This window comes from Sinocyclocheilus grahami, unplaced genomic scaffold (genome assembly GCF_001515645.1).
Source record: "Sinocyclocheilus grahami isolate Dianchi unplaced genomic scaffold, SAMN03320097.WGS_v1.1 scaffold524.1, whole genome shotgun sequence".
NCBI classification, from domain to species: domain Eukaryota; kingdom Metazoa; phylum Chordata; class Actinopteri; order Cypriniformes; family Cyprinidae; genus Sinocyclocheilus; species Sinocyclocheilus grahami.
The window spans coordinates 193,339-210,536 of record NW_015505703.1 but is presented as its reverse complement, the minus strand read 5'-3'; the positions used below and the strand labels follow the sequence as shown (position 1 = coordinate 210,536).

General features: G+C 43.0%; 1 protein-coding gene across 2 annotated transcripts; it reads right to left on the bottom strand.

The window, feature by feature from the left end:
• Positions 1-1,423: 1,423 nt before the first annotated feature.
• On the bottom strand, positions 1,424-16,352 carry LOC107555085 (axin-2-like). 2 transcript variants are annotated; one of them, XM_016237776.1, is made up of 11 exons: positions 16,276-16,352; positions 13,844-14,754; positions 10,968-11,108; positions 8,504-8,606; positions 7,028-7,168; positions 6,408-6,883; positions 6,118-6,285; positions 5,751-5,963; positions 5,578-5,658; positions 4,724-4,891; positions 1,424-2,789 (listed from the first exon to the last, which is right to left on the bottom strand). In XM_016237776.1, the coding sequence occupies exons 2-11, from the start codon at positions 14,665-14,667 to the stop codon at positions 2,663-2,665; spliced, it is 2,442 nt and encodes an 813-aa protein (XP_016093262.1). In that variant the 5' UTR covers positions 14,668-14,754; positions 16,276-16,352; the 3' UTR covers positions 1,424-2,662. The 2 variants fall into 2 exon arrangements, with proteins under 2 accessions (XP_016093262.1, XP_016093261.1); XM_016237775.1 differs by having other exon boundaries at positions 15,804-16,335.
• Between the last annotated feature and the right edge of the window lie 846 nt (positions 16,353-17,198).

The following is a 17,198-nucleotide window of genomic DNA, read 5'->3' as shown; positions in this document are numbered from 1 at the left end:
ATTGTCTAAATGACTTGAAGTCAGCCAACGTTAAACTCGCCCTCAGGCGCCAGATGGCACCTGCGATTTCCACCAAGGTTTGCGGCATGTTGTTACGGGTGCATTTAGGTGGGAAGGTCGTGGCTGTTCCTAGAAGAGTTTCCTAGATGGTTTCACGATCAAAGCACAGGAAACTTTAAAATAGAGCTTGCTGGAATGAAGGACAATTAGGAAAAGGGAAGTGACAAGTCAAGGGTCAGGCGTGCTCTGATCTCTGCCAGGCTGTATCTGGCATTCCACGCAAAGAAAAAACACTCGGCAGATGCATCCGCGCAAGACATGCCGAGAACACTTAGCACTCCAATTTATCTCTGAGCTCATACGTGCAGGCAAAAAGGACTCTAGTGGCCAAATTACTGCTGCATTTATTAATTTTCTACGAGGGAGCAAATTAAAGTCTGATAATGGGAACAAATATGGCTGGGATTTCTCACCGGGGTCTGAAGTGCTTCATTATGCCACAGCATTGTCTCTGAGTATGCTGGGCCAGTGGTGCTTCCAGGGGCATTCTAATCCTCCAATTAGCCCCAAGAAAAACCAGCTGCCCAGGCCCTGGCAAAGCTAATGTTTCCCAGGGCAGAGGTAAAGGCCAGGGCCCGGTCCAAGTGTGGAGAGGCACTCAAGAAAAGCATGTCACCATTAAAACCTCCTCCCTCCACTTTATGGTGAACACTTGAAATACTGAAATAAGGCAGCCAGATAAAACTATTCCCACATAGAACATGGCAACAGATTACGCTCTCTGCCAAAATGGCGACAAAAACAACCTGATGCCTGAATCCCCCTCCCTACTAATGGGCCGAGCTGAAGCTTGAGAAACACACTTGATGAAGCAATAGGGTTTTTTCTGGGAAAGGCCTTCCTTCACCTTGGAGTTGGTTTCTCATGGAAAGAGCTACAGGGGGTGAGATTTTAATTAAGCATGGAGGTGCTGGGGCAGGGCTGGAGGGAGCTGACGGGGGGAATGATCCATGAACAAAGCCTTCTATGGTGTACAAACAGCCACAGAGTTACCCCCCAGCTGGCAGGAACCCCACCTGCACTTTAATAGATGGGATTAATGGCCAATCGGGAAGCCTCTTTATGACATCCTCCATCCTCATTCCTGTTAGAATGGCACGAATAAGAAGAGAGTGATGAAAGACACCCTCAGATACCTCTGAGAGCAGTCTAATAAAATGAAGTCTGAGATCAACTGGTAGAGCGAAGCCCTCATTTTGGGTTTGATTCCCAGGGAAAACACATACAGTACTGACCAATGTATACCTTAATTGCTCAAATGAAAATGAGTCAAAAATCACTTTCCAGCCAAACACAAATGCACAGTAACCACACAAACATACTAGTGTTCATTTAAAAAATATAACTTTTAATATAGGCTACATCTCTTCATAATTACAATAATTAAAGTACCAAGTCGTCTTTAAAATGAAGCTCTATATAATGCATAATTTACATTTTAGTGAAACACAACAAAATTGGGGGAGGAAAACACTGAAACGTAATGTCATGATTACAAGATATCCAAAGCATAAAAAATTATTTTAAACATAAACCCCTCAGAAAAGCAAGGGAATATTCACACCCTGAAACAGGGCAGCACACAGCATGGTATCCATGTAGGCACAGGTAATATATAATACACTAGCGATGGCATGTTCTCATTCACTCGTGCCAGTGCATTCCGAGATTTTGCCCTGGAGCTCTGCGGTTTTAAATCAGCTACACCAGGTCTTTTCATTCACAGGACATTAACCCCTTCCATGCACACCCTCTGATCTCCCAGACAGTGTTGAAATTAAGATTACCATTTTTTTTTCTTTTTTAATAGTATGACTTCCTATTACTTAGTTTTTACTTAAGAGTTTTGGAACAGGTTCCAGGACAAGGCTATTGGTTCCTGTGCAATGTCTGGACATTAAACCAAAGGCACTAAAGATGCAACACATCATCAGCTGTTGGCTGGGCAATAAAGGTTGAAATATCCACCCAATCAGCAGGGAGGTTTGGAGAGGCGTGCTGGTCTGAAGCACAGTTCTTTCTCATTGGCCAGAAGAGAAGATTCCTGGTACAGTCTGTTCAGTTAAGGTCGCGTGACTCTAGACATCCGTCCACGCATGTATAACATTGAAAATCTCCCAATCAAATAAGCAGCTTGTCCATAATCTGAACACAGGTATGAGGGGAATGACAGTTTAATAAATAGCAATAAAGTCTTTAACTTTTGACAGAAGCATATTATAACTTTGTGTACATATGAGCACCTCAGTATACACATGCACACGTTCTCGCATCCAACACACATATACACATCTACAGTTATCACAAATGCTGGTCAGCAGTCCATGGTATGGTAACACACCAACGTTGACGTGTTGTAGTCCAAACAAACAAGTGGATGATTGCGTCTTCATTGGTCATAACATCTCTCTTAGCGTTCCAAATTAAAGGAACAATTTCTAATGATGCATTGCTGGTTCAGATCCCTCTGTACTTCATTGGCTAGTATTCCTTCAATAGCTTGGTGAGGCAAATGTCTAAACTTTTTTTAGCTGCATAAAACGTCCATTTTCTGCTTGTTGACTTAGTCTTGAGTGCTGGGTCAGTCCGCTGTCATTTTTATTTAGTCCATTCTCTCCACTTTGCCGAGGATTTTGCCCTCATACATAGGCAGAACTGTGCAGTCGTCCCAGACCTCCTCAAATACAGCACCGCACTCAAACTCATCACTGGCCTTTTTGAAGTAGTACCTGAAAGAGAGCACATATAGGGTCAACAAACTGTTGATGGCATTCATAAATGTATAGGTAAAATTGTATTCTTTCTTAAAGACCCCATGGAACTGTCACAGAGACCCTTCACAATCCAGTCTGAATATCCTGTTTCAATAGGAAATGCATCACATTATAGAAGTAAAATGTTTCAAACACCATTTCATGTTGACTTTAAATACCCGTATCACATACTAGTGCTATACCATGTTGTCCTCAGCTATATGGGGACAAAGAGGTGCTTTAGCCTAAATTAGAGGGTCTGTTAAACACTACCACCCATCCACCATCAGGCATCTGGTGTCTAATTGGGAGCTCTGAGCAAATAATGGGGATCTTTCATAAGGGCTGACATTTTTGGGAGCCGCAGAGTCTACACTACACTTTTTTTCATTACCACATTGTGGTTAATCTAGTCTTTGACCTTGATGGACGACCTCTCTGCCTCATTTCTATCTTTCGATTGGTCTTTTTCCTTCTACCTCTGTGGCACTAATGATCTCTACCTCCTCCAAAAGGAAGAGAAAACAGTGGGAGGGGAGGGAGTGGTGAGGTCTGCCTCAGTAATTGGCTTTGTAATGGAAAATGCCCCTTCTTACTAACTTGCGCTGCATGCTAGGTTTTTACAAGCAAACACCACCAAGTCATAGAAACAGCACACATAAAACACACACAGGAATAACCATGACTCAAAACAACAACCGATGAGAACAAAGTTTCTTTTCTTCTTTCAATATGTCGGAAACAATCCATTGTTCTCCCACTGCCCAAACCCAACTTCATAAATGAGGGACAAACTCGAATACTGTGACATGGCACATAATTACATCCTCATTTCTGGAGAATAAGCTATATCCTCCTCCACAAAATCTTCAAAAGGGAAGCATGGCCCTTATTTGTTTGAAAAAAAATAGAGAGGGAGAAGAAGAAAGGAAAAGAGAAAGAAGTCTTTCCATTGGAACATGTTTTATATGGCAAGATTTTCTCTTCGCAACATCTGGCACCAATATTGTCTGGCAACTCTGGCAGTACTGTTCTTTGTTGAATATCTGCCATGTTGAAATGACCCAACTACACACATTTTCTGCGATTAAAACCATCAGCTTTGAATACTCTTTTCCTTGAAAATGCGCATGGTGAGAGAGGGGTCCCTAACATGGGGACTTTTTGACAATATTTATGCAAAATGCAAACAACAAGCTATTTGATCAAATAAAGTTATCAATATGGACAACAATGCAACCACACGGGGCATTACAGATTGTGGTCAGTGGGCAGTTGAAAGCTATGATCGGCGTAGTTACCAATTAAAAGTTACTCAACTCTTTTGGTGTGCTTAAAATGGGCTTTTATGGAGTCAACATGCACAAGGAAAACCACTGGCGGCCATCTGACAATGCCCCATTCAAATAAAAAGGCCAACACAAAGAGAGGCTTTGATATAAATGAGAAATAATCATTAAAAAAACTGATTGCCTTATGTAAACACACACACAAATGTATGAGAGCAACATAGCTTGATACAATTGTTGAAAAATGTGTGCAAGTCTTTGTGCATCAAATGAAAGGCCTGAGCTTCAAAGAGCTTCTTATTAAATGTGCCTTAAGATGAAATCAATACCAGATGTGACCAAACGGCTACAGTTAAAATTCCCTCATTCTTTCTTTCTCTGTGCACCCACCCCTCTCTCTTTCCTGTCGTCTTAACTCCATACTTGCTGCTAATGTAAATAACTTCTAGTAAACATCGCAGCCTTGCAGAGACCAACACAACCAGTGTAAAACCACATCAAAAGATACCTTGCAAGAATATTTTTTGAATTAGCTAATTGCAAAACTATTATATTCAAGTCTTCAGCAGCCTTAATATAAACTCTCAAAAAGAAATTCACTCATCAGAATTGAGAACATACCTGTAGTTTCCTTTTTTCCGCAGTTGCTCCTTGAAGTGTCCAAGTGTGAGGCTGTGTGTTTTCATCATCCGGCGGTACGGGATTTCCTCACCGCAAAAGAAGTATGTGACCACTGTCTCCGAGCCCAAAGTACTGTGGGAACCTGACATCTTCTTGAGATCTTTCGGTCTGTAAAGACACAAACAGACATGAGCACAAACGTAAAGATCATCACAGCAGAGGATAGTATTAGCTAGGCCTTAAAGACCCCACTATTGTAGATGGCATGCACAACACATTGAAAATCTGTAATGACACAACAGGAAATATTTAGGGTGGGGCTTGTTTTTATCCATTAGGATTAGATTTGGTGGAAACATGTTAGGATGTTATTAGTGTTTCCTTAAACAACTATCACTATTACCATTACAGGTCATGGAATTCATGAATAGGTTTATATATATATATATATATATATATATATATATATATATATATAAAAAAAGAAGGAATAGTCTATAGTTGCCACAAATGCAATGCTTTGAGTTTAACAGATGCTGTCAAATTGACCAAAGACAAATGGTCAAGATTATCCACTGGCCCTTTTCTCCACTTTGTAGTGCTCCTTCAGAAAGCCAACCCAGTCTTAGAAATGAAAAAGAGTTTTGCCATCAGGTGGCCAATGCTCCACACTTCCAATACTGGCCAGGGCCAGAAACCAAGAGAGAGAACAACCAGGAGTTCCTCAAAGGAAGAAAAGGACTAATGGCTGCAAAGCATCCGACGACTGCCACGTTACATGCGTACGTGTGACATTCATCAATGAAAAGCTAATTAAAACGTGCAAGAGGATGACTACCAGGAGTGATACATACTCGTCCGTTTGAAGTGCTGAACTGCCATTCTGTACAGGCACTGGGTGACTCTTGTCTCTCTGAAGGCTTGATGTTGAATGTCTGTGAAGTGGAACCCATACGTCAATATAGAAATCAATCGAGAGTTTTTAGCAAGGACTGGTATTCAGGGTCGTAAAGTCTGGAGTTTGTACCTCTGTTTAGAGGGTTTGGAAACTTCTTCCAGACGTCTACGGGCCTCTTCCAGCTGTGCTAGGGTGTTGGGAGGGGGTAGAGGTGGCATGGCAGGGTCCTGAACAAAGGGGTGTGCAGGTTGGTGGGCACGGAGATGCGCACTGCTTCCGCCACCTCCCCAGGTGTGTGTGCGTGTGGGTTCCAAACAGTGCGACTTCTTTACATTTTGAGTGCTGCAAGAACAGACAGTTTGACCACGTAAGTACAATGTAAGTGGTCAAACGCTTGTGCAACCAAGGTGGGCAACCACTGGTAGTGCAAACGCACAATAATTTTCAAAGAACGAAGATTACAACATAGAGATGACCACAGAGTTGCGAGACAGACCTGTGGGGCTTGTGCTTGGTCTGTCGGTCGCTCTCCAAGATCCACTGCCATACGTTTTGAGAGCGGTCTGTACTGTCAGCTGGCAGCTGAAGGAGACTGCTCTCCAACCCTTCTGTGTTCACCTCCTCTCCAGATTTACACAGACGCTTAGATAAAGAGCTGGAATGCCTAGCAGCAGGAAAAGGAATAAAAACTACAGTTGAAAAAAAAAGTTTTATAAAAACAACCATCTATAGACTCCAGGATGCAACAATTAAAAAGCAATGAGGAACAACAAAAGAAAAACGTACCCAAAGGCCACTTCTGCAGGGCTGCCACACTGGTCTCTGCCCAGGCTCCGGCTGCGGTTGTAGGGGGCAGAGCAGCTTTCTGAAGCTCCATGGCACAGGCACTGCACCCGCTGGGTCGCCTCCGCCTCGATCTGCTCCTTGCTTTTGGGCTCAGCATGGTGATGGATGTAGTGGTGATAGATGTGCTTGGTTGACTGTCTGGAGATCAAGGTCTTGGATGGCACGTATCCGTTCCCAGAGCCAGACTGCGACCTGGTGCCAGGACCTCCTCGAGGCAGAGGGCGCTGTTCAGGAGATCGGGAGCGTGGGGAATGCCGAAGCATTCCTGGAGACTGACAGCCAGGGGTCTTGAGAACTCGGGAAAGGTGCTCGTCCAGGATGGCCTGGGGGTCCTCCTCACAAGAGCCAGGAGGGAGCAAAGGCAGAGAGTGGGATGCACTGCTTCCAGACACCTCAGATTCATCCTTCTCCTCCTCCTGAACACACACAAGAATGCAATGTTACAAAGAAATTCTTGCAAACAGCCTGTTTACCCAAAATTTATGTATGTAAATGTATGTTTCTCTGAATTCTTCAATAGAAGAAGTACAATTTCCCTTTTTGGAGACTTCCAGCAATACCTCCTGAATCTGCTGAAGTCTCTCCTCTAGGGAGCTCATGGTTTCCTGTTCCCGCTTCAGATGCTCCAGTCTGGCCATCAGCTGTGCCGCAAAGGCTGCTGGCTCCATGGGAGTCATCTCCTTAGGTGGCCGCCGCGTCCTCTGCACAACCAGAGAGAGATACAGATTAGCGAGAAGACCAGACAGGACAGGAGGGGTTGATTTCTACAGCTGCCCTTCCCGCATAAGTCTACTGCCCATACAACACACACACACACACAAACATGCCCCACACCACTGGCATGGGCCGCTGCCGGCATGAGCAGTTGGTCACGCTCTAAGGAGCCTCGGCTTGTTCCCTCTGTAGTGCAACCAAGCCATCAGCCCGGCCTGTGAAGTCAGGCAGCTTCAAAGAGGCCTCGTCAAATATCAAACACTCACCAGGGGAGGCAGGGACACTGGCTTTACATCTAGCAATAAAAGTCACATATCGACAGGCGGAAAAAGGAGGGAGGCAAAGGAAAAAAGGAAAGAGAGGGGGATTAAAAGAAGAGAAAGTAAGATGGCGAGATGTGTGCCGCCACTAGAGGAGTCAAGCGGTGGGAGATCAGAAGCACAGAGGTAATTTATCCCCCCCCCCCAACGACAGCAGACACCTTTGAGCTACAGTAGCCACATTATCCTCCTTCCCCATGTGTGCGTCTCACACGAGGATTTTCTATCGCTTTCTTATTATTTTTATTATTATTTTGTGCCCTGCCTTTCTTGATTTGGCTTCCCCTTTCCATCTCTTTGTAAAGATGATGAAGGGAGAGACGAAAGAGAGAAGAAAGCAAAACGAGCTGCTGGTGAGACTTGCAGCAGCTCCAGGCCCCTGCTGCCTAAAAGTAGCATCCTGGGACAGGCAGCCAGTCATTGCCAGATCAGAAGGGAAATATTACAAGCTAGAGAAAAAAAAGGAGAGAGGACGGGAGGCAAGGAGATAGAAAGAAAGAGAGAGCAGACACAGCAAAGGGAAAGTCTTTCCAATGTAGAATTTAAAATTCTTAAGAGTAAGAAAGCATAAGGAGGTATAGGGAGGGTGGATACAGGTTTGTTTGACTTGCTTAACAAGTTGTCTTTCCAAACTCTCTCTCCAAACACTAACCTCTCTTTTTCTAATTTGAGGGAGGCAGAGAAGAAACGAGAGAGAGAGGGGGATGCAGGGTGCTGCTGGAGGAATAAAAAGGGTGCAGCTCGGTTGGAAGTTGTCACTTCCCTTGAAGTCAGCCCCATTCATCTGCTGATCAAAGTGCTCTCAGAGAGAGACAGTTGATTTTGGTGCCCCGGGATAAAACAGACTCATTTAGTGCGGTGTGGCAGTTTATTAAGAGTCATTATCCGAGAAAGAGCACGACAACACGAACGGTCCACAACCATAAGTGGGTAACGCTTTTTAATTGGGGGCGATGTTGGAGTTGTTTGTGTGTAATTCAGAAGAATGGCGAGGACACTTACAGGGAACGGAGGTAGAGACACTTGGCCATTCATCCTCATGTTGCGCTGCATCTCTCGTTGTAATTGTTTTTTACTTCCCAGCTTGTATGGAGGGATGGCATCTCTGTCAGGACACACAGAGAACATTGAAGGTTATTTACTCCCCAAACTCAAACACAATAGTCAAGACACATACTGCACATAGTATCCATAGACACTCAAATCCTGTAGTCATACAGATAAACACACAGTGTGTTGTTGAAATAATGGCCCAGAAAATGATGCATTCTCACCCTGTGCAAACTAAAACTGAAAGCCTCATGACTTTCCTTTCAATATCATCCAAAACCCAAAGTTCTTCATCTTCCTCCATGTTAGCCATGAGCATTCCAGAGTGCTGGTAACAGCAAGATCTTTCTCTGCTCTCTTGCCCAGCACAGACGCCACGAGGCTCGCTCAAACCCAAAGGGCAATCAAGCTTTGCCACCATTATGGCATCCATATGATTTTACCAATTACAATAAAAGATGGCTTGTGTTTCCATAAACACTCCTAATCCATCTAATCCAAGGCAGAACGTTTGTAAACCTGCACCTCTTCAATCTCACCCTTTCTTGCCTCTAAAGCCAGACATCTTTCTCATCCTCCGCTTGGCTTTTGCTTTTCTTTTCTTTTTTAAAGCCAGGCCAGTTTCCTTTGCTCTGTTCTGACTCTGAAGTGTATGACCTAGCCCAAATGCAGTTTCCAGCACGTCTTTGAAAGCTCACAGTCATGCGCATAAAGCCGTCGCTCCAATCTTCATTTGGCAAGCGCTCGGCAGTCAGCCTCTGATCTTGCGCACATCAAAAGGCTGGTTTGTAAGATAAGGTAATGTTTGAAGTCGGCGCAGCAGCATTCCCTAGCGTCCAAGTAAATCCATAAATAAGATATAAGCAAAATTTCCCCCACTTCTCCTCCCCTCCCTCGCTCCCTCCCTCTATCTGGAATTCAGATTCTGATTTAGCGCCGTGCCTTTTAACTCAAATAAAAACGCAGCTAATTCCAATCAAATCAGCCTCCAAATAAATAACACAGAGGCTGTTTTTCCCATTGCCTATACTACTTCAAAGTGGCGCAAATACAAATTAAATAAGTAATGCAATGGTTAACTATGCGTGAAGTCACTGGACAGGAGCATGCAGACCTTTTTTTTTTTTTTTCAGAACAAGTAAACGTTGATTGACTCACTAATTTAAAATGAATGTTGTAACCTTGTAAGTACTATGCTGCGGTTTTAACTATTAAAGAAATACTTCAAACTAAGATGATTTAAAGACTGGTCACTCAAAAAGCTGTTGCACATTTTGTAAAAAAAAAAAAAAGAAGCATGGCTGTGCCAATCAAAATATTAATCTTTGGTTCAATCAGCCCACTGTCTACATACACTCACTGTGTTTGGAGCTTTGGGGTGTCACAGGCTGGCTGTGCTTTATGGGAATCTCCTATTCACTTGTGCAAGTAATTTTCAAAGCAGCCAGCCACCCTCTTATCCCTCTAAGCTCCCGGGGCCTAACAATGGGCTGAAAGCGATTCAGTTAAGCCTTTCATCCAGCATGCACTTTATTTCTCACTCTCTACACTTAGCTATGCACTCGCACAATTGCCTCTGCCGCAAACACAGAGGGGGGAGGGCTGCTTTCAGGCAGAGGTGGGGTTGAATGGGTGGTGTACATGAGTGTCTGGGGGATGGGGTCCCAAACACCCTAATCCCAGGTGACCTGCTCTTGTGCTCCAGAAATGGCTAACCTCTCAAAGGCCTAGCTGACACCGGATCCCCCTCGTTCCAAACCTCCATGCGAGTTGAGATTCCTTTAATTTACTGCCAAAGCACCTCAATGAGAGTCTTATAGTCCACATGGTGAGTTAACCCCCACCCCCTTTTTCCAGGGACAATGGGGAAACCAATAAATAATGACTTTGTCTTCTGTGATTAAGTTGTGCAAAATTTAAAAAGAAAGCCATTGAAGATCAAAGCTTTATAGGGAAAGAGCATGGGCAAAAGAGGAGGACAAACTGGCCAGTGTAATTTCCTATTAAGGAATTTGCAAACATTAGCTTCAATTAGCGCATAGAGGAAGCACATTATCTGAGGGCTCTTCTCTTGGGTCCACTCCTTTCTCATAGCTCATCCCCACAAGACTCCAGCAACGCATTAAAAACATCTCTAACACATTTAAAAGGCAATGTATCTGTACCATCTCATTATCAGCCACAAATGACTAAATAATTAAACCTCAATGTCTGCTAACAGCCAGAGAAAGATGTTAGCCTTTGACCACAGTCTAGAGTTACAATGAACTATACATTTTTCAAGATATAATTTTTAGCCATCATCTATTCATTCCGATTTGCCTATGATGCCCAACAGTGTCATCTAGGTAGGCAGTTTACTATGTTAAGAAACAGGAAAATATAGAAATATAGAGGGTTCCAGAAAGACACTTACACACTACTGTCCGTCATGGACATCGAGTCATCTGTCAGGGCATCACTGGAGACCTCGCTGTCGTTGGCACTGGTGGCAGGGGCAAAACTATAACCAGACGCAACACGATAGGGGTTTCCAGGGTCGCTGCGTCTGTAGGACCTACAGGAACAACAAACAAGAACAAGCAAGAGTGGTACAGTGGTTACATTTCAAGGCTGGTAACTGGAAGCTTGCTTGGTTGATTCATGAACTCACAATTGAGGCATTTGCAAGACACTAGATTACTCAAAGGGAACTGAACCTGGAAGGCCCGAACGTGTATCACTTTCCGAAATGTGTTCCGCTGCATTCTAAGCTTTGCCACAACGGAACTACAGCGTTCAATAGTGTAAACTGACTCAATCACTCAGTCTTCTCTTTCAGGTAAACTAGTGGCATGGCAGAGCAACAGTTTAAAAAAGAACTTCGAAACAGTGGCAACTTCACTAACTTTTGCCATCTCAAAGTTGACGCCTCCAGTTAACGGGACAGACATCTGAAGGTAACTTGTTTGCCATCTTGACTACTGAGGTTTGTTACCACCACAGTAATGCAAAAAAGTATGTCAAGTATGAACAACGAGACCACACATATGTACTTGCCTAGACTGTGATTCTGTCCCTAACGATATGGATAAAAACATCAGCTAAATGATAAAAGAAAAGAAAAATTGTTACATTATCATCCAAATTTTGAGAGCAAACGGAGGAAAATATCACATTGCAAATGCAAACTGCTTCTAACATGGCTTCTCTTATGTTTGTGAAAAGGGTCCAGCTATTTTTACTAGTCTTTTTTCTTTTTGGTGGGGGGAGGAACTCAAGCTCAGTTTGTCTTTTCTCTACTCTTCCCTTTCATCTCCCTTGACCCCCCGGCCCGGTGAGGGTTGATCAGGGGGCAAGTTAAGTGAGCAGCACATCTGTGTGAATTGCCAATGCCACTTCCCCTCAGTGGAGCATATCTGGGGTCTTTTGTCTGGGCCACGCACCCTGTTCCTCACTTTACCTCCCCCTTCCAAACTTTCCCGTTTCATGTCATTCCTCCTCTTGTGCTCTTTCCTCTGCTAAGGGCACCTCCTCCACATACCCACCCAGGCCACCCCTCCCTCCCTCCGATCTCTCCCTCTCTCCTGCTGTGACACATTCCTGCTTCACTGGAAGAGGAGGAGGAGGTAGAGAACCTGAGCCGGGCAGAAAGGGAGAGAGTGCGAGACAGAGAGAAAGAAAGAACATGAGAGAGCAGAAAGAAAGAAGAGAAGAAGGGGGGGCCCTCCTCTTTATGAGAATGCCTACTGCCAGCAGCTCTGTGAGGGGAGACCCAGCAGGACTATAGCCTACGGCCCCAACTCAAACCTGACCTTTGGAAGCTCTTGCTCAGAGTCAGGTATTTAGCACAGCTGGGTTCACATTCTTCCCTCGCTCACCCCCTCATTCATGCTTTCTTTCATGAGATGCCTCGCCCCCCTCTGTCCTTCTTTTCCGCTCGCTCAAAAAGTGTGCTTATTCTCCACCCGTCGGGGTTTTTTCCTAGATAAAAGTGCGAAGAGAGGCAGCTGAAATCAGAGGAGAACGGTGGTAAATAAGAAACGGTGGAGATGAAGGCCACGGTCTCTGTGACTCACAGAGGAACCGCTGCTGCGTGTTGTTTTGTGAATAACTCGATTCAGAAACACAGAAAGGGAGAGAAATAAGTTCCACATGCTTCAGATGAACAAAAAAAAGTACCCCGAGAGAGAGAGAGGGAAAACAGACTGCTCAAGGAGCATTCTTCGAAAAGAAATCAGGGAATAACATCAAAAAAGAGACTTTGCTGAGACTTTGCTCATCTGGTTCTTAATCATCTCCTACATAAACAACCTGACAAAGATAAGCAGAGATGAAGCATTCTGTCACCTTCTTCAAGATCACACTCCCAACGGGCCGTCTTTGAGACATAAACATTTGTCTGGCACCACACCTTGATGGGTCGCACAAGTTGTGTGACGGGTGCTAATTCATCAAACCAGATTTCCCCTGGTGTTTTGTTAAACCCCGACAACATACTTTTTTTGAACAACCAAACCAACAGCTCGTCATCTGACATCTGACATCTTATTCTTATAAAAATAAGCAAAATCTTGTGAGCAATTTGATGAAGTACTTTGTTTTGTTAATAGCAAAAGCAAAAAAATTTCACTTTTGGATTAGTGACATTTATGATGTGTGCCACTTCTTTTATCCATTTGACGGCTAAAACCAATTTTGCATTGTGAACTAGCCTTGATCCTTGAAGATGATCCTCTAACGGCGGAAGAATTTCAAAGCAGAGGAAACTGTGTTGAGCCAGCAGAGGGCCTGGTGCTAGACAATATTTACATGAAAGGAAGAGCTGCTTTATTGATGTTTTTTCCCCTTCTCTCTCTGCGTAATGCAAGCCAGGTGAGAGCAAATGGCCCCAAACTTGGAAGAAAGGGCCTCTCATGTTTAATGCAAGAACTCAAGAGCAATAGCTACACAAATCTAAGTAATAATACACCTGAAAACTCATTACTAATTTATTAATTTGTAATTCCTCTGATGAATTTATCCAGAATGACTTGTTTCACACACAAATAAAGAATTCTTCTGGAGTAACCTTAGATTTCGTGTCTTGCTCAAGGACAGAAACAGTGATATCCTAAAGTTCAATCAATCTTTGTGACGCTTCAACCTAAAACTTTCCAGCTACCACACTAGATATTTAATCACTAGGCTACAACCCATAGGGTGTCTGATACATGAAGCAGTATGAAGCATGCAGCAGTAGGAACTTTGTTGCTTTATGGTGGCAGCATACAGTAGTTAAGTAAGTGAAAACTAATTGTTGGGATGTCTCACCTGTAGCCTTTCTCCAATGCTTCCACTGCACGAAGGGATGGAGGTGACCGTAACGCTTTGGCAGACAGCCCCACGACAGTGGCCAAAGCTTTGGCTTTAAAGTCATTACAACTCCATTCTTCCTCTTCATTTAGAGTCGGCAAGTATCCGCACACCAGCTTTAGACCTCCTAGTCCATTGGGATTCATATGACTGCCGTTCTCGCACCCGGTTCTGACATACTCAAGGTATATGTCTGAGGTCAAGAACATCTGATAGGCATTCTCCTCCATAGAAGTCTGGATCTCCATTTGAGCCTGATCAAACATTGCAGAGTCAATCTGCTGACGCTTAATATTATCCCTAATAAAGGTCTTAGTAGCAGGTTTAAGCTGCTTGGCCACAACGCTGTTGTTCTCAATATACCGCTTGTAAATGGCTTTGGCAACTCTGTGTGTTTTGGTATCCTTGAGGTCCATTTGCCTGAAACCATTGCAGGCGAACCAGAAATCTAAAGTGTCCTCGCATTTCTCGCGTTCAAGATATGCCCGGAAAAGTTGAGCACCGTCCTGATCCCCAAGAAGGAAATGCAACGATTTGGTCCACCGGGCAAGAGGGGAGTCCGGGGATGCACTGCCCTCAGGTTCCCCAAGTCCATCGTCATCCCTCCTGGCTGTGGAACAGCGAAGATCAGCCATAATGGTTTTCACAGGATCCTTCGGTCTCATCATGGCCAGTTTGCCGGGATGGTGGCATGTTGTCTCACCCTCTTCCCCTGGGACCGGTGGACGTGGGTCATCTTCTCTGAAGCTACTGACCATAGGATCTGTTAGTGTCCTATTCATGGCTCCTGCAGCTCCAGCAGCAAAGCCTTCAGTGTGAAGCTCAGCTGTAAGCTCCTCTCTCTCTTAAATCAGCAGGGGAGCTTCTCTCTGAAACACAAAGTATTGATCTCATCAAAACCAGATCCGCCCCAAAACTTCAAAAGAGTCACTTCAGACACTTATAGCTCTACATTGCGCGCGCTTGCGGTGTACAATCGGCTTTGTGGAACGCAATCTAAGCGACCCGGTTTATATTCAATGTAGGCACTATTAGATTTTTTTTTTTTTTTTATCAGATAAAATCAAACATTTTCGGAGCGGATTATTTTTTACATCTTTCTCATTCAAGCCCAGTTTGAATAACCACTGTATTTTTAACAAATAAGTAAAAATACAAATCAGTCATAACTAAACTCCAAGTTTAAAAAGACGGCAAAATACTAAGAAAGCGAGTTTTAGAAAGGCAACATAAGCGAAAACAATATCGCTTTACTGTTTGCGATGTTTAATTATGCACATAAATGTCGCGTAAAACGACTCGTGACGATGAACTCGAAGCGCACAATAACGTAAACCCATTTTATCAACAGCATGCTTACTTATCTGTAAAGTATAGGCTTAACATTACAACATCAATAGCTCATTGACCACTCTTCATAGTGAAAGTAATCGCTTCACTAAAACTACACACATTTATAATACTAAAAATAATCATAATATAGTACAAAACGACACTTCTGATGACATAAATGATCTCACATGCATCATAGAAGATACATTGCATTGCGACATATAGAAAAGTCTAACACACATGCACATTAAAGACACGTCTTTAAACTATTCGTTCAGTTTTGAAAGATTAAACAACATATTAAAGTCATGCCGCATTCAACTTCAAAGCCCGCAAGAAAAACAAAAGTGTGAGATCACAGGGGGTTGAAGTCCCGTAACACTATCCTGACAATTCTTTAAACACAGCCGATCTAACCTCAAAACAACACAACAAGAAACATACCGAAAACACGCGTTTTAATGGAATGTTTATCAGATATACTGCATTTCACAGCGACACACGACTTCAAAGTCGGTAAACAGCACATCAAAGCAATAGCGTGGGGCCAGCGCTGGGAGAACACACACACACTGCTCTAACTCACCATCCATACATGAATTCGGTCCCCCAAATCCCAGTTTTCCAACAAAAGAACAAATATATTCCACTATATATCCAATTGCACGCAGTCCTCCGGTCCTCTGATGTTGTTTAGCGTCAAATGGAGATTTTAGGTTTTAAACGTAAACTTCCTCCCGTGAAGAGCACACTAGATCCCTGTATAGCGTGTTTGAGTGTGCTCTAGTCTCTTATTCCAGTGTGGACTGAGCTCAGGGTTTAAGAGAGGACATCAAAGAGCGCAGCCGACCGCACGGTCCCGACAGATACATACAATAGAATTTCTCTCATTCCCGCTTTAAAACAACATAGATCGCTCCAGAATGGTCTAAAGCCATATTTTTATTTTTTTTACAAGCCCTATCGATGCCTCTATCCCTAATGCCCTCAATGAGTCGCTGTAAAGTGCCTGTTCTATAAAGTCCGTCAGTGAAAAGTTTCAACTGAGGCGCAAGGACCTTATCAAAGCAGAGAGATCTTGAGCCGACTCCCCTCGAGCTGTGGAGCGTCAGGAGTAAGTGATCTGCAGCGCCGCGATCCTGCTGTTGCTACAGAAACTTTAAAGACACAGGCCGCTTTTTTCCTCTGAGGACCTACAGTTAACCCTTTCATTGCTATTTTCAGAGTTAACCCATTCGTTTCTGCGTTCACACATAATTTGTACAATTTGCAATCCAAAAACCTGTTGGAGAATTAGCCTTTTTGAGCAATGTGCTCCCTCTGGATTTTTAGAATAGCAGGTTTCGATTATAAGTAGTAAAATAATGTCAGTGGTTAACACTTTCTATATTCTATATATATTTTTATATTCAATGTAGGCACTATTAGATTTTTTAAAACGTTTTATTTTTTTTATTTTTTAAAATCAGATCAAATCAAACATTTTCGGAGCGGATTTTTTTTTTTTTACATCTTTCTCATTCAAGCCCAGTTTGAATAACCACTGTATTTTTAATAAATAAGTAAAAATACAAAGTAGTCATAACTAAACTCCAATTTTAAAAAGAAGGCAAAATACTAAGAAAGCGTATTAAATATAAAAATTTTTTTTATAAAATAGTCACGCCTCAAATGTGCAATAATCTTCTTTTTTCTTTATATAACAAGCAGCTAACATTTAAGCTGTTATGGTCTCTTAAATGGTCTCTTCAGGTTTAAAGTATCTTTTAAACACATACATTAATTTACACCAATTTTATAAATCCAAAATCACTATGAAACCCACACTGTAAAAAATAAGTGTCATTTTAACTGTAAAATTGTGTAAAAACGCTATGGAAAAAAACTGTTAATAGGTTAACAGTAAGTTCCCGTACTATATACAGGGAAAACTGTAAAATATCTAACCAGACATTTCATGTAATTTTACAGTAAAATACTG

What these genes read in the sequence shown, in the direction of transcription:
- LOC107555085 (XM_016237776.1), bottom strand. Translation starts at nt 14,667, where the DNA reads ATGAATAGGACACTAACAGATCCTATGGTCAGTAGCTTCAGAGAAGAT. An exon ending in TCCATGACGGACAGTAGTGT is followed by an intron (nt 8,607 to 10,967) that starts GTAAGTGTCTTT and finishes GTGTCCTGACAG; the next exon opens with AGATGCCATCCCTCCATACA. An exon ending in CCTGCAGAAGTGGCCTTTGG is followed by an intron (nt 6,286 to 6,407) that starts GTACGTTTTTCT and finishes TCCTGCTGCTAG; the next exon opens with GCATTCCAGCTCTTTATCTA.